Source organism: Haemorhous mexicanus, chromosome 4 (assembly GCF_027477595.1).
Source record: "Haemorhous mexicanus isolate bHaeMex1 chromosome 4, bHaeMex1.pri, whole genome shotgun sequence".
Classification (NCBI taxonomy): domain Eukaryota; kingdom Metazoa; phylum Chordata; class Aves; order Passeriformes; family Fringillidae; genus Haemorhous; species Haemorhous mexicanus.
In genome coordinates, this window is record NC_082344.1 from 50,667,991 (window position 1) to 50,684,557 (window position 16,567).

General features: G+C 39.4%; 1 protein-coding gene across 1 annotated transcript in view; it reads left to right on the forward strand.

Moving 5' to 3' along the window:
* The window catches only part of SCFD2 (sec1 family domain containing 2), a 187,972-nt gene that overhangs the window by 71,696 nt on the left and 99,709 nt on the right, over positions 1–16,567 (forward strand). Inside the window, exon 5 of the mRNA XM_059844840.1 lies at positions 8,464–8,713. Within this exon, the coding sequence (XP_059700823.1) occupies positions 8,464–8,713 (250 nt within the window). The remainder of the gene's footprint in view (positions 1–8,463; positions 8,714–16,567) is intronic.

Here is a 16,567-nt window from a genome sequence, read left to right on the forward strand (position 1 = left end):
TGAAGATGTGAGAGAAAAGAGATGATAGAAAAGGCAAGAATGTGAAGGAAAAGAAAAAGATGAGCTTGTTTTGACTGTCAGTCTCCTTTTATGACTCACTGCTTACAGCCTTCACAGCACGTATTGCCTTCATCCTTTCTGCTGTTTCTGAAGTATTTTTCCCTCACAGTTCACAATTCCTTTCACTGCAATCAAGAACTGTGCTAAAGAGTTTGTAGTTCTACTCACCAGATGTATTTAATGCGCAGTATTCTGTTCCATGAGAACACTGAGTCTGTGCTTTCTGCTTGTTTTCTTTCACCCTCAAAAGCCTTCGTGAAATGTGCACACCACTTGGAACATCCTCACCAACTTGAGAACTGGAAAAATCATAGTTTCAATTTCCCTTATTCCTAATGTGCCTTTCTTCACTAGATTCAAGAGCTGTCTCATACTCTGAAATTTTCTTCTGTCCAAAGAGACATACATAAACTGTTATTCTTCCTTTTGATAAGGAACCATCTCCCACTATGAAATTTACCCTTTCAATTGTTTTGTAACTCCTTTCAATGTTATCTCTAGTTTTTCGCATCCTCTTAGAAATATGGACTCTAGGACTCAGCACAGTGTATAGGAATTAATTCTGACACTGCCACATACTGTAGCAAACCTACTTTGCTACTTCTCTCCCATGGATACTGTATTTTATGGTGACATTGGTCCTTTTGCCTTAGCCTTGACATAAGTATGTTTATTATGGATTGGATCAAAAATGCAGCTGAGCTAGTTTGTTTAACAAAAAAAGTTCACTTCTGCTCAAGAGCAGCTGCCTACAGACGATTAAGAGAAGAAGACAAGGTTATATGATATTCTCCCTGTTCCAACCATTATGAGTTCTGTAACAGTTGTGGTTTCCATGTGTTTACTAATATTTGATGGAATTTTTTTCCCCTGTGAGATTTCCCATCATCTTTGCAAGCCCAAGTAAGAATTTAGCAGCGCAACAACATTTGGCAAGAAGTTCCACATCTGAGCAAATTGCATGAGGAAATACCTCTGATTAATTTGCCCTTTAAACTGGCTTCTTTCCAGCTTTGTGTATTGCATCCTTCTTGTCATGGTGAGACAGATTGAGCAATCATTCCCTACCTGCCTTCTCTAGTCCACTCATGATTTTTTAGACTTTTTCTCTGTACTTGGTCATCTATTTTCCTAACCTGAATGGTTACAGCTAGTCATCTAAGCAGGAATTCAATCCTTTTCTTTGTCCTGAGCATCTCCCAAATCTTTTTCAGTAATCATCTCCTGGGACAGAATCTCCTCTTCTGCAGACATGATCTGCACTATTGAATGACCAAATTGGTTATACTATATTTTTCTTGATTTATACTCCTTTTATTTGTTTTCTAACCCTCTGGATTCTTATCCCTTGCTTTGTAGTTGTTGAATTGTTTCCCAATGTTTCCCTGGAAATGGGTGCGCTTTAACCTCATAGGATACTCTATTATCCCTGTGCCCTTTTCTCAGTTTTGAACCCCTACCGTGTTCTGGCAATTTTCTCAATATTCCAAGACTTATAGAAACAAACAGCTTCAAAATCCATACACAAAAGATCCTGACATGCAGAGCACCAAGATCTTTTTCTGATACAGGTTTTATCTTGGCTGTACCTGTATTCCTTTTTCATTCTGCTGACACTGTTTTTGCTGTGCTGATTCATGTTTTTACCAAGCATGTCTGTAGAAGCTTTCACAGCTAAAATCTTTGACTGAGTAGGTTGGAAGTATTCCCTTTTTAACCTGCTGATGAGTCTCTTATGTCAGACATGAGTGATTTAAGTAAAATTCTCCTTATCCTTGCAGAGCTTCATCTAATAAAATCCGGACTTATTAAATATCTTTTTTTTCACTACACTGTTGCTGCTGAGCCCCCATGAGCCCATTAAAATATCTTAACACAGCTGTACATGTAGATGATTTCCAAAGAGAGAGGGAAAAACTGGACCATACCATCTAATGATACATTGCCCAACAGCATAACTCACTACAATGAGGTGATTTTGGTGCTGTGGAAGAAGATATATCAGTGGGCATTTGATTTTTCTTAAAATATCTAAGTCTTGCAGTACTGATGTAGTGACAGAATCTGCTTGTTGTAGCAGAAGAAACAGAAATAACTGAAGAAGTTGTAAGATTAAAAATAATAAATTGTTGTCAAGCAACTGTGGTCCTCAGTGAAGACAAGAGAAATGTGTTAAGAAGAAATCTTAAATGTGTTGTTCAAAATATAGTTTCTTTTATGTCCTAAGGATATTAGTTAAAGAAAAATACTGGAATATACTACTTTGGCTGTGGGATCCAGATGAAATCCAATTGCTTAGGCCATGATCATAGGCTAGGGAATTATTGGCAGAAAGAACTGTCCTGGGCTTTGCTTTTGTTTTGGTTTTAAAAATGATAGGGCTGCTTGAAGAGCTTGTTTTAAATACTTGTGTTGTTATCACATATTAGCTGTTAAGTGTCAGTGCTGTGTTTTTGGAATTATGCAAGACACGTTAAAAAAATTATCTCTGACCAGAAGAGCTTGCAGATGTTGTGCTTTTAAAAAGTTTTATGTGGTCAGTAATTTCTTCTTGCCTTTGACTTGTCACTGTGTTCTGTAGTAACTTCTAACATCCTGGATAGATATTCATCAGGTATATCAAAGGGCTTTTGATATCTATAGTGTTGGCTGATAGACACCAAATAAGCATCTGGCCATTTGACAATGTATTGAAGAAGTCATCCAATGAGCAAGTGATTATTTCTATAACTTTCTTTTATCTCTTGGCAACCTTAAAGTCTAGCTCATCTAAGCTTTGAGTTGGCACTGTTGCATGAGGAGACAGTCCAATCTTTGTCCTTGTGTGTTTCTGTGGCCAAGCAGTAAACCCAAGCAGAGAACCCGTATGGTTAGAATTATTTGATTTAATGCACAGTCACAGAAGCACTCTAGCAGGTGCACAAGGAAGAGGCTACTGTGGTGAGTGGAAAGTGAGAGTGAAGTCTAATTGGGAGAGCATGAACAAGGGATAAATGTGAATTTGTATCTTTGACAGTGCGAGCTAGGTCAAAAATAGCTTCTGGAAAGCCTACTCCTTTTCTTTCCTTTGTTTATTGTAAAATTTTAAGATGCTGTCTCTCTACAGAGATAGCCTGAAAATTGTCTCTCCAGTTTTGAGAACATAGTTCCTTGGGCAGTATTCAGAGTGGGTGATAAATGCAGAAAAGAGGGCAGGAGATTGATTTGGCTGTGTAGGTATATTTCATTCAAACAGAAGAATCATTAAAAGTAATGACAGAGGAGACAGGTCCTAGATTCTTTTACTGTTTCCTGTGTCTCTTACTAGCAGTTTAGTTCTGCACCGTTTTCTTTATATGTGTATTCTTGCTGGGTTTCTGTATCGTTTATCAAGTGAATAGACAGACACTGCCATTAAAGAGAGGAAGGTGCAATCTCTTGGTATTGGCAGGGGTAAGTCATAAAGCTGTTTTGGTCTCCAACAAAAGGCACTTGATGTCTCTCCTGATGTTCAATGGCTTACACTTTTTTTTAAACTGGAGGCAGCCTTTTACTGCCAGCATCTTACACCTCCACTCTCAATCTGCTGTGAGTTCACTCAATGTTTTGTCTGCTTTCCCCTAAGGCCAAAGTTTGCTCATTCTCCCTGCAAGGAGAGGCTTTGTCAGCCCCTCCCCACCTGGAAACATAAGTTTGAGACTAAAACTACTTCCTGACAAAGAGAATACATAGATAGTGGACTTTGGTTATCTAAAATCACCTGTCTGAATAATTGTATGCTCTATATTTTGACATACACAAATTGAAGTGTTTCCTAATGGTGAGAGTGTAGTACTTGGAAGAACTTTTTTTCTGTGTTGTGTTCTGGGTTGCTTATTCTTGAATGATACCGTAGAAATATGTGAAAAGAAGACAAAGCAGAGTTACACTTTTATCAAAACCTAAGTCAATAATTAAAATGATTTCTAGAGCTTCATATGGTGAATCATAATTTGAATGGTAAGATCATACTTAACTGATTTATTGTGTGAAATCATTAGTCACATGGAGGCCATTTAATAAAAACTAAATACATGAAATAATTGTTTTGCAGGGAGTACAGACATCTTCCCACCCATATGGAAATTATGTGCAACCAACCCCAAATCTCAGATGGCCAAACAGTGTAAAACAGCAAGTAGCAGCATTTGATTTATGGGCAGCTGAGCACTGCAGGCAGCAAGGACTCCTCCTTAGCTTGGCAGCGCCTGTTGTTTTTACTGCAATGACTATTCCTGCAGAGATCTATTACCATCAAAGGATCTGAGCCAGTTTCACATACCCATGAGGTTCTCTTTTGGTGCCATTGTCACTTTTAGCAGTTAGAATGTTCTTGCCTCTGTCTGGACAGTGGGAAATGAATATGCAGTGTGCCAAATCACAAACCACAAAAACTCAAGCCCAGGTAAAACATGAAAAATCAAATAGGGCAACATTGGAAAGCTGCTTATTCCCCATCTCTTTTCCCACCAAAGTTGTCAATAAAAGGAGCTGTTTTTAAATAGGCCAGTCCCAGAGTTTGGGGCAGCAAATTACCCAAGGGCTTGTCAGTTTCCACTGATTCTTCTGCTGGTTTTACCCCGCAGCTGGGTTTTGGGGTTGTTTTTAGTTTTGGTTTTCCCCAAAAAAGTTCTTCACTTGTACAAAGCTGTGTGGTTCCCATTCCAAGGAGTTCTGTTTAACTCGTGCAACCTCTGAAGGAATGAAACATGTTTTGCTTCCTGAACAGAAAGCCACTAGAATATTAACATACTGAGGTAGTCCCTCAAGATATATCTCCTCCTTTCTCCTGGATTTTAAAGAAAATAAATTCTGCTTGGTTGAAGTTGATTTTTGCTTTAATGTTTTGAATTACAAGTTGAGGACCCTGGGCTGGAAGCACAGGGGTTACAGTGCTCAGTTCTCTTCTAAGTTTTGTCAGGGACACATGTTAATTCGAGTAAACTCTGAACCTCCTCTTCCTCCCAAACTCACTCTTTTTTTCTATTGAGAAAAATAAATCTAATGATACATATGGCTTTAAATTCTTACAGGTTTTTTAATACTGAAAATACTGCCTCTCACAGAATTGCAAAACATTTTTTCTTGAATTATTACACTTCCTCCTAATTCCTGTAGATCCTACAAATAAGCTTTTAAATAAGATTTTGAAGCACAATGTCACGTTCAGTGTTTAAACTGCCCCCCCCCCCCCGAATATATTTGTACTTCTTCACTGTTATCCAATCTGCCAAAATTCAGGCCTTTTGCAAAAATCAGCAAATTGACATCAGTTTATTTATCCTTATGGACATCAAATTATTACACCACTTAAGTTCTAAAAATAAATAACTAAAGAGGGTGGAGGAAAGAGATGGAAAACAACAAAAATCTGTCACAAAGTCTCCCTGAATTCTAGAGAATATATGATTAGAGCATTAAAATGTCCAAACAATGCAACTGAGCAGAAAGTGTTCAAACTTGGGCCCTTTTAGCTGGCTCTACATTAAGCAGCACTAATGTTTTTATACAGTCTTTGGAAAGCTCAGAATTGACCTGTGTTTATTATTTTTATTGGCTCCCTTGATGATAGACAAATGGGGCTAACTTGAGGCCAACATAACCAGCAGGAAATTTGGGTCATGGGTAGTTACATTTTTAAAACTTGTGTTCTAGGGTTATTCATTCAGGGTAATTGATTGATTGTTAGGTGGTGCAGGGATCCTCTAAATCACTGGAGGTGGCCAGATAATGACAATCTGCCAGTGGATTTTGTTTGAGGTGAATTTCCTAACTCCCTGTAGAGCCATGCTCTGAGTCCCTTTTTTTTTTTTTTTTTTTATGCTCAGTCCAGTCCAACTGGCCTGTTTGGACAAAATAGCCTCTGAAACTTGGAAGTTCCATTTGAAGTCCTCTGCGGTGCCATTTCCCAAGAGATAAGGGGAGAAACATTCCAGAGAAGTTCATACCCCAGAAAGACCCTACGTGCATTCTGAAGTTAATGGTTTATTACAGCTCTTTAATTTTTTTTTCCTCTTTCATTTTTACTTTGAAGATAAGAGGTGGCAATTGTTACTTGAAGTTGTTGAGTTTTAGCCTGTCCTACAGTAAATCACCCTGAAAGTTTAGACATGATTTTTTTTTTTTTAATCATGTATGTTTGAAAGTTTGCCAAAGATGCTGTACATGTGTACTTGCAGAAGCCACGATCCTCAGGCAGGAGCTGCTCACTCTACTGTTCTATACAGCCATGGGCATCCTCAGTGCTCCATGCCTGTGGCTAATCTGTGCATGCAAAATACAGCTTTTTCAAGAACTCATCTTGAGTGGTGTAGCAGCATGCCCTGCATTCAGAGATGGAGTGAAGTAGAGTTTGTGGATTGGGAGGGGAGGAGGGGAGTAGATGATGTGCTGGTAGATAGTAGATGATGTTCAATAATACCTGGCATAGGTCTTGCCTCTTCATAAAAATGAATTTAGGTTAATATAGACTGAAGTTCAGCATCTATTCCAGAATAAATCCACACATAGGTTTATCATAATTTCTTAGATTTTTAGGGCTGATTAGGCTTTTGTTCATTGTAGATGGCTTCCTTATGATAGATGCATACCTCTGAATTCCTTGTAGCTTTGTCTTTTTCCATCTTATAATGTGAAAGAATTCTCATCTGTACTCCAGATGAGTATTTATTTGTGTCACTTTTTCAGAAGAGAAGAGGTAATACTGAATGAAGGCAGGGCTCAGTTGAAATCCAGGAATCAAACAGCCATGTTTTTAGGATGGCCCAGCTACCAGCACATTACAGACAAGTGTCAAACACCATAGATTTGCTTCCTGGGTGGAGCAGTGCTTGGACTTACTGCGTATGTGATTTAGCACTCCCTGCCCAAACACAGAGGGTGCAAACCCCTTCTGATCTCAGAATGTTCCTTCTTGGCTCCCACATGCTTTTGACCACTGCAGCTTTGAAATTTACTGCTTCAAGTCTGCAGTTGCACTTACTGTTAGGTGTAGTGGATAGTTACAAAATTCTTCTCCAAGGTTTGTATTCCAATGGAAACATAACATCTGACCACACTGAAGTCCCAGGAAAGATGGGTCCATGGCAAAACTTGTATGTCAAGAGCAGGGTGGGGTACCAAAGTCCACGGAAATGTAGTTTCTTATAGCACAGCCTGGAAAAAAGTTTATTGGAGCTTAAGTAATTCATGCTTTCTTAATGATTGTGATCTGTGGAGGGTCAGTGTAGGTATAAAAATGACAGTTTCTGAGATGCTTGTTAGTTTTTCTGAGACTGTCAAAGAACAATTAAAAATACAACCAGAGCCCCCTGGAGTCTTGTATGGAGTATACCAGGAGATAAAGCTTTCAGTTTCTGTGTTCCTAAAGCCATTGCATGGTTTTGCTGTTGTATAAATTTCTGTCTCTTCCTAGTATGTTTGATTTGTATTTTATTCACTTATTATGGATTAATTTAAAGGGTACATTATTGGCTGTGGTGCCTATTTACCATGACAAGTCTGTGTGAAGTTACTGTAATAACAACCAAGAATAAATGCCTGCAAACTTGACTCCTTGGATTACAAGAGATTTGGTGTTTCCCTGTACACTATGAACTGACCCATGAGTTGTCACAGGGTGATCTTTTATGTGATCACAGAACAAGAGGAGGAGTACTGGTGTTGCAGGAGACCTACTGAGTGGACCTGAGCAATTGCTACCACCAGGAGAGAGCCTGTTCTTCTTTCTTCCCACACCTCCCTCCCCATCCAAGAGCAGAGTGTTCCTCCTGTTTGTCTTGCAGCGTTCCCACCTCTCACCTGATCCTGCTGCTGAGTTCCCAGCTAAGACAAAGCAGAAAATTAGCATGTAGAATTTTCATCCACAGGTGTTTGTGGGCAGTGAGGGTGGCAGTTTGATGGTACAATTAATCATTGGCTTGCTTTGAGTGACAGAGAACTGCAGAATGGATCTAAATGCCAGCCCTGGTGTTGCATGATGTGGATGTTAGCAAGTCAATGGAATCTGGGCTTTGAACCGACTGCTCATGTACAAAATCAAACCCGAGGATAAAGCCTAAAATTTAGAGGAAGTGTTTGACTTTGTGCTTTATACCATTTCTACCCATAGCAAGGGATGGATGCTCTCATCCTCTTATCATACTGGTACTTGGAAAAATCTAATCATAAGCACTTTTCAAGTGCTAAAAGGCAGCTATCATGAATCCCTAAGAAAAAAACTGTAGACAATTAATAAATTCACTGTCTGAGCAGAAAATAAATCACATCACCATCTGCTGACTACTGAGAGTGTGAATATTGAATGATGTGCCACAGGAGTATGTCTGGTCCTAACTTGCAAGCACTATGGAGGCAATCTGACACAACCTTCCTTCTGTTTTTCAGACTATTGGCGAGTCAGAAATGCCCAGTGTTTTGAATCAGTTATTGCCAATGATCAAGTCTTACAATGAAAGGACAAAAGATGATTATGCCTGTGAGGACTTCCTTGTTTTGCTGATCTACATATACTCTGTGGTTGGAGAAATCAAATGTGGAAAAGAGCTTGACACAGCTGAAGAAAAGGTGAAAAGGGCCCTTGTCAAGGCAATTTGTGATGAGCCAGAGCCATCTCCTTTGTTGCAGAAAATTACAGGTAAGATTCTGCTTTTGTGGTGAGAAACTGGATGTCTGGGAACGTGTGAACTGGGAGAAGTGTATAAAAATGGCTTGACTTGTCTGTGGTGCTGAGAGTACATGAGTAAGCACAAGGATTTCCTGTAGATTTGTTCCATCTCCTGTGTTCATATATGCCAAATGCTGACAGCCTGTCCTTGAAGAGTGCTGAGTCTGATGAAAGCTCTACAAGTTGTTCTTTTTGTTAAAGTTTTGCTAAGTTTTTGTGTTTTCATAAAGTAATCTTTTCCACAATTGCTTTCATTGATTGGTATAAAGTTGACCCTGGGAAGTCAGAATTAATCCTGGAAACATGTTCAGTGAACCACAGTTGCTTTGTGAATATGAGGAGCTGGCTTGTCTGGTGTAAAAGAAGAAATGTGTCTAAAACCAACATTGAGCATTTTGCTGAAACAACATGAACATTAGCCTTTAAAAATAGCATGGTAAGCCTTTTTTTAGATGAGCACTCATAGAATAGGAAAGTGCTAACCTCTTGTTGCTGGTATCACATTTTAGGAAAAAAACAACTGCTAAAAATTTAATTTTAAATGAATGAGCTCAGGGGTGGCCTAGCATGGCAGAGGGGATCTCACTTTCTGCTATCAGTTTTCTCAGTATTTAGTAATATTGAGACCAGGTCATCTTTGAGGTGGGAGCATATGAACATAAATCAAGATATTGAGAGGAGCTTAAAATTGAAAGCATTTGCCAAGAATGGGCCTAAGTGGGGAGTCTCAAGGGAAGTGGAATAATACTGCTGTTGGATATTCTGGTACTATTCCCTGTGGACACTTCTAATTCAAAATACAGGTGTGGTCTCACTGGTCTGCTGTTGCTTTGTAATAGTTAAAGGACTTAGGGTAGGAATGGGGTCACTCAGTCATATTTGCGCTATGGTGTTATTTTAATACTCCTGGCCACAGTGCCCACAGTGTTCCAGGATTTTTGTAGGTTTTTGCCTTCCTGTTTTTCTGCACATCTTGTCCACCAAATGGTGCTTCCCTCACAACTTCAGTGTGTCTTCTAGTAAATGGGATGTAGTAATTTCTAAATCTTGTTTTCACATTTTTCCCTTTCTCCAATAATCAAAGTTTTAAATCACAGTTTTGTCAGTTTCTCTTCATTGTCCTTAATGTAAGTATGTGAAGATTTAAGTCTCTAAAACTTCAGCCAAGTACCAAAGAGAAACTGAGAAGAAACCCAGTACTGATAGTTTTAGACCAAGCCCATCATTATTATGTGATGAAATTAATTGCATAACACAAAGGCAGAGTCTTTGCATCCTTATATTTCTCTATCTGTGTTTTAGCACAACCATGTCTGTGCAATCTGCACAGTATTGCATCATTTTTGCAAACTAATTGCTTGATACTTTTTTGGTTCTTCAGCATTTTTTGGTTTTACATCTTATTTATTTCAAGTTATTCATGGGAGAGGGCAAAGGAAAATAACATCTATTATAATAACCAGAAATAAATGTCATGTTGGCAGCAAAGTATCACATGAAATTTCTAGGAATACTCCATAGGTAGTTTTCAAGCCTTTATTTATCCAACCATTTGCTTTGTCAGTTTGCTAGTGGAATTTGCTGAATTTGCAGTTTGCTGTGTTTGCAGTACAGTGGAATTGGGAAGACTTAAAACTTGACCAGCTTTAGACCTACTCCTCCTTGATCTCTATTTTGCCAGGCTTGTGTTCTACAACCTGCTGCCCTCTGAACCTTAGGTAGCTTGCTTGCTACTTGAGAGGCAAAGCAAGTCAGAGCTGAAGGACCATCCGCAAGCTTTCCTTCAAAGGCACAGCAGGACTGTCTTTGTAGCAGGGCTGAGAGTCAGGGAATAGAGAGCAGTGGTGGTTTCTCCTTTTTGTACAGTTGTAGATAAAGTGCAAAGACATATTCTGCTACCAGCAGAACGTCTATGAACTACAGATTGACTATTCCTTTAGCAGATGCAGGTTGGCATATTTTCACAACATCGACACAGCTCTGCAAGTTAGCAACAGCCACAAATCTGGACAGATCATGTTCCAAACCTACAGTGTTCTGCCCTCATTTTACTTTTATGTCAGAAACAAGAAAACCTTTTTTTTGTTCTTAAGGGGCCACAAAAGTTAATTAGACTAAAATAAATTTCAGTGATGCTTAGAATTACTGATTCATGATCAGAACAAAGTAAAATGCTCATGGTCTTTTATTTTCACCTGTCCACTGAGGTAAGTAATAGAAATAAGAGTTAAATGAGATGTATCAGGAGAGAAAACTGTGCCAGTTATTGGGTGGATTTGAGAAATACTGCCTGCTGGCTCATTCCTCACCTCCATGGTGAAGTTTCAAACCCTGCTGGCAATCCATGATTGGACAGCTTGAGTTATAGCAAGAGATAGCAAAATTTATTGGTGTCTGTAAAAAAAGGCACACGGGAGTAATAATAGGTAGTCTGCAAATCCAAGCACTTCAAAGTTGAGAAATGCCAGTAAATAATTTTCCCATGTAACCATCATTTGACTCCTGTGTGCATTGTAGCACAGTCCTCAATTTCATGATTACATAGTGTATTTTCTATGAGCCATGGCTGAATTCAGTGCATGGACTGAACACCACAGAGAACTAGAACAATATAGCTTCAGTTATTCTTCACATGAAGAAGTACTAATAAAGTAAGCAAGACTCTTATGATATTCAGCAAGTAACTTTCTTTGGCTCTCAGTTTGCAGTTGATGAAGTGGACTGGTGCTCTCAGCTTTGTGACTCATTTTGGAAGTTGAAGCAGAAAGTCATTAAATTACATTTTGGGCTATTAGTGATTACATGTCTTTGAACACAAGGGACTTTGTGCTCTGCTTCCTGATACACCTGGTGCCTGATGTTTTTAGCTTGGGCCCAACACTGTACTAAAGCTCAGTGGTTGGTTTAAATTGAAATTTAAATTAAAACCCATATATTAGCTGTGGCTCTGAACTGCTGCCTCGGCCTTTTGCTTTCTTCTCTTCTGCAAAGTATGGAAGTTGTGCAGCCTTAACAAGTATACATTTTTCTTGGTTTTATTTGTTCATCCCATAGAGTCACTTGAGAAATACAAAGCAAAACCTTTTAAAAGCTTTAGAAGACTTGTCTTTTGAGATCAAATTATCAGTTAAAGTATTAGTCAGGTTTATATGAGTTATCTTTTATTCCTATTATACTTGTTAAATGTTAACTTAATGATACTTGCCTGACTCCATGCCTGTAGAAAATCTCCAGTTATGTGACTACCTCCCAGAGCTAGTGCAAATCTCCCCCAAAAGAGGCAGCCCACAGGTACACAGGGGATATTTGTGCTTTTTGGTGTTACCAGTTTGGTGAAACTGGACTAGTATTTGCAGCAGTGCAAAAAAGCAATTGTCAGAGACAGGGACTGTCTGTCCTGTTGGGCACACTAGGTTTCCCTAAGGCACTCTAGGTTACAGCCCTCTGCAGAATATGGTAAAGATGCAGCACTTGCACAAGCTTATATTGTGGAAGAAGCACAAGCCCTTCCAATTTCCTGGCTGTTGAGTGTTAGAATTCTCAACCTTACTGTTGCCTGAACATATGTTTTGTACAATATTTGTACAATAGCATTCTGCATTTATGTAACACCTTGTTTCATTGAAGCACTAAAAAATATCCTGGAACTGTTAAGTAAAATGAAAATGGAGTGAATTAAGTTTTAAGAAATAAGATACTAATTTTTGCATGCATAATAATATAAAAATACGTTAGCATGTCTTGTTTGATGGAACTGTTAAATAATAATTGCAGTGCTAGAGTATCCTAATGCCTTGGGTAATAAAACTGAATATAACAGTTCCAAGATTTCTCCTGGGTGTAATTTATCTCAAACATATGTTCTTCATCACTGATTCCAGCAGAATGTTACAAATTGGAGGGGAAAAAGAATCGACCAGAGCATAATGGAAAATGATGCTTTTCCCAGAATGCTAGGTTGGAAGCTTTAGGGGTGGGGCTTTTTGGCAGCTGTTTGAAAAAAAAACAAAACAAAACACTGCAAAATAGCGTATTTATTTTATCATCTTATCTGTTCATCTAGTTTTCTAAATGTCTGTGCAGAGCTGTGTGCAAATGCAAACGTCTGCAAAAGTAATGCTAACAGAGCCACAAAGCAATAAAGGTCTATTTTTTCAGCTGTACTATTCTCTTTTTCATCTACAAGTCTCTGTGGGAGCTTTGTAGAGCAGATCTGCCTTCCATGGTGTGCTCTGAGGACTCCCAGCCTGGCTGCAGCACAGGCAGCTGGCTCTGCTGCCCATGTGCAGTAACTTTCACCTGGTAGAGCCATATCAGTTGCATCCTCTTGAGCACAGGTGTAATAGGAATAAAATTCCTCATTTGTGCTAGGAACTGCTGAAATTTTTAATCACAAAGTGGATTTCTGGACCTTTCTCTTGCATTTTCTAAATTCTCTGTGTTATATAATGTGGAGGGGAAAAGCAAACTGAGAAATCTTTAAGTAAAGACCAAAGAGGAGATGCAGAGTTCTTTAATGTCTTGAGTCTTGCATGAAGGACATACAAGCTGTCTGAAGTCTGAAGTGTACCCTTTTTGACATGTGTAAAAATCTAGGGACTGGGAATCATTAAGTATCCTTTTCTTTTATTTGTCTGGAGATACATCTGAATCTTTGGTTGTGGGAGGAGAGGTTGGATGCTATTTCTCCCTCTTTTCTCCTAGATTTGGGTTAAATTTGAAAGAACAGAATAAAGATGATGGGCCAGTGGAGGATTCCTTGCCCATGGCAGAGGGGTTGGAACTAGAGGGTCCCTTCCAACTCAAATCACTCTGTGATTCCAAGATTCTGTGGAGCGTAGGCATTGCCATTATGGATTAGACACTTCTCAACTCATTCTGCTTGTCCTCAGCACAGATTTTTTGGGGAAGATGTTTCATATTAATGAAGTTACATGCTAATGCCAGTGTGGCCTAAGTGTCATTAATCCTAAAGTCACTCCTGGTTTTGCAATAAATGTTTGAATTCCTAGACAGGGACAGCCAGTTCTCTCAGAGGACAGACATACACACTTTTATTTGGTTGTGGTCTTCACTGCTGGATTGGAGCAACAATTTCCCAAACCTGGCTATATTATGGGTGGGTGGGTAGGTATGAAATTGGCTGAAGTTATACTGGATCCCCTTTAGACTAAATGTGCCACTTGTTTTGTGTAGAAGAGAATTTTCCTGTCTTCACAGTAGAGGTATAGCTCAGGGATCTGGTAGTGATATTTTTATTCATACAGAAAAATAAACCATTGTTTAAAACATAAAATCCAAGAGTGAATTCTGAGTGATTTTGAAGTTTCCATTCTTTTACAGAAAACAAGTGTTTTCCATAAAGTTAATAAAGTTTGCAGTAGTCCATTGGAAGCCTAGCCCACCCTCTTCTCTGCATACTAGCTTATTTCCAAGTAATCTGTGAGTTTTGCGGCAGAACCAATGGGAAAAAATAGTTGTGACTTGGAAAAATATGAAACATATTATGGCAACAAGTAGACAAATTAGAGAAAGGGTTAATCTGGTGTTTCTGTGTAGTGTAGGTATTTAAGTTGGGAACTATAACTGGCTGTATTTATCCAAAATAAAACTAAAACATCTGCAACCAAGTTGTTGCTTGCTGTCATTTAGGGAGATACAGAAAAAAAACTAATATTGTCCTTTCTGAGTTTGCAAAGATTACATAATTCAAGAAATTAAAAGTTCTTTGTTTTGAATGTTTAGAGAAGTCTTAATGAACTGTGCTGCCTGTAAGCTTTTCAAGAACTTCTGTTTTGACCATTCACACTTCAGGAACTCTGCATTTTCATTATCTGCACAAAAAACCAAGAGCCATGTGTAAGCAATGCTGGATCCTTCTGGGGCATTCCTACATGTCTGGGTAGAGGACTCAGGTTTAAAAATTGATCCACGATTCTTGGTGTGTGGAAATTGGTGCCAGTAGATTTAGTAAATGGGCATCTGCTCCCCACCAAAACAAAGGTTTCCAAGTGTTGTGGTTTAACCCCTGCCAGCCCTGTGCAGCCCCTGCTCACTCACTCCTCCCCCATGGGATGGGGAAGAGAATCAGAAGACTAAAAGGGAGAAAACTTGTGGGTTGACATAAAGACAGTTTAATAGGCAAAGCAAAAGCTGTGTGTACAAGCAAAGCAAACCAAGGAAATTAATTCACCACTCCCCATGGGCAGCCATCCCCAGAAAAGCAAGGGTCCATCATCTGTAACTATGACTTGGGAAGAAAACTGCCATCCTTCCAAATGTCTCAGCCCTCCCTTCCTTCTTCTTCCCCCAACTCTATATGCTGAGCATGACTCCATATATCTCTTTGGTCAGTAGGGGTCAGCTGTCCTGGCTGTGTCCCCCTCCCAGCTCCTTGCTCACCCCAAGACTCCTGCTGGGGTGAGGTGAGGAGCAGAAAAGGCCTTGAACTCTGTGTAAGCACCGCTCATCAGTAACTAAAATATCCCTCTGGTATCAACCCTATTTTCAGCACAAATCCAAACCCGACTCATATCAAATACTATAATGAAAATTACCTGTATCTCAGTCCAAACCAGCACAATAAGCTGAATGGTTCATGTTATGATTTCACAAGGGTTACAGAGGGTGAGAGAATACCTTAACACATCAATAGCTAAACATTTTGAAAGTCCAAATAGGCTTCTCTCAGAAATACTGATTAGCTTCTTCTAGTCCTAATTCTTGACTATGTAAAGAGTCATTCTTATGCCTAATGTTAGTGGGACACTCTGTTAGCTTTGCACTCTGGTTTGAAATGGGAAGACCTCTTTCCATCAGGTTAGTCTGTCTATGTGCATGATTGTAGGCTGCATTGTTTGGGTAATCTCTGTTCTGTTTCCTGCAAGCCTTGCAGTTCCGTAGTGAAGACAAATGCCAGAAATGTCACAGAGTATGATCTGTGTAGAGTTATCAATACATATCTGCTGTGATAGAGAGAGGAGCTGCAAATGCTCGTGTGCTGTGGCTGTGCAAACATCAGGCAACCATACAGGCATTAATACTGCAGCTAGAGAAAATCCAGATCATTTTCTTCCCAATTCTGAAGTGAAAGTTGGATGTTCAGGAAGCTTCTTTTCCTGTTGCCCCAGCTGATTTTATAGACACCTAAAATACCCCTCTCTGACTCTGTGTGTAAAATGACCTCCTGGTATCTCTGTTTCTCAGTGTGTTTTGGACATGATCCAGGGGAAAGCCCTTGTGGTCCAGCAGTCCCAGATGGTGGTGGATCTGATGTTCACCCTGCCAGGAGCGCTGGGAAGACACGAGCAAAGCTGCTCTGGCCAGCTGAGGGGGGTGCTTAGGCAGTGCCTGCACTTTAATTATTGCTGAGATGCTGCCACTGCTGCAGCAATTCAGTCCTTTGCCTCATGGTAACAGAGCCATTGAGCAAAAAAAGGTCACTTCACATGTCCCAAGATATTTATCTGATTTATACAACAGTCAGAAGGATTTATGGGGATTTTTGTGATCTCTGCAAAAACAAGGAGAAATTGGGTATGCACTGAAGCAACGACCTGCTCTGCTTTAGCCAGTGCATGTATCCTAAATTTTATCAGCTCTCCTTAGGATCCTTGAGCTCTCTGAGACCACAGTACCTTTCTGCTATGACCTTTCTAAAGGGTTTTGCCATTTCTGTTCAAAATCTGAGGATCACAAGTGGAGGATGAGTGAGCCAAATAAATTGCAAGATTTTGCTTGGGTGGATTCCTGGTCTATTTTTCAGCTGGGAAACATGGAAGGGTTTCTAGTGAATTGGTTGAAAGACAAATTGCAGTAGTTTTC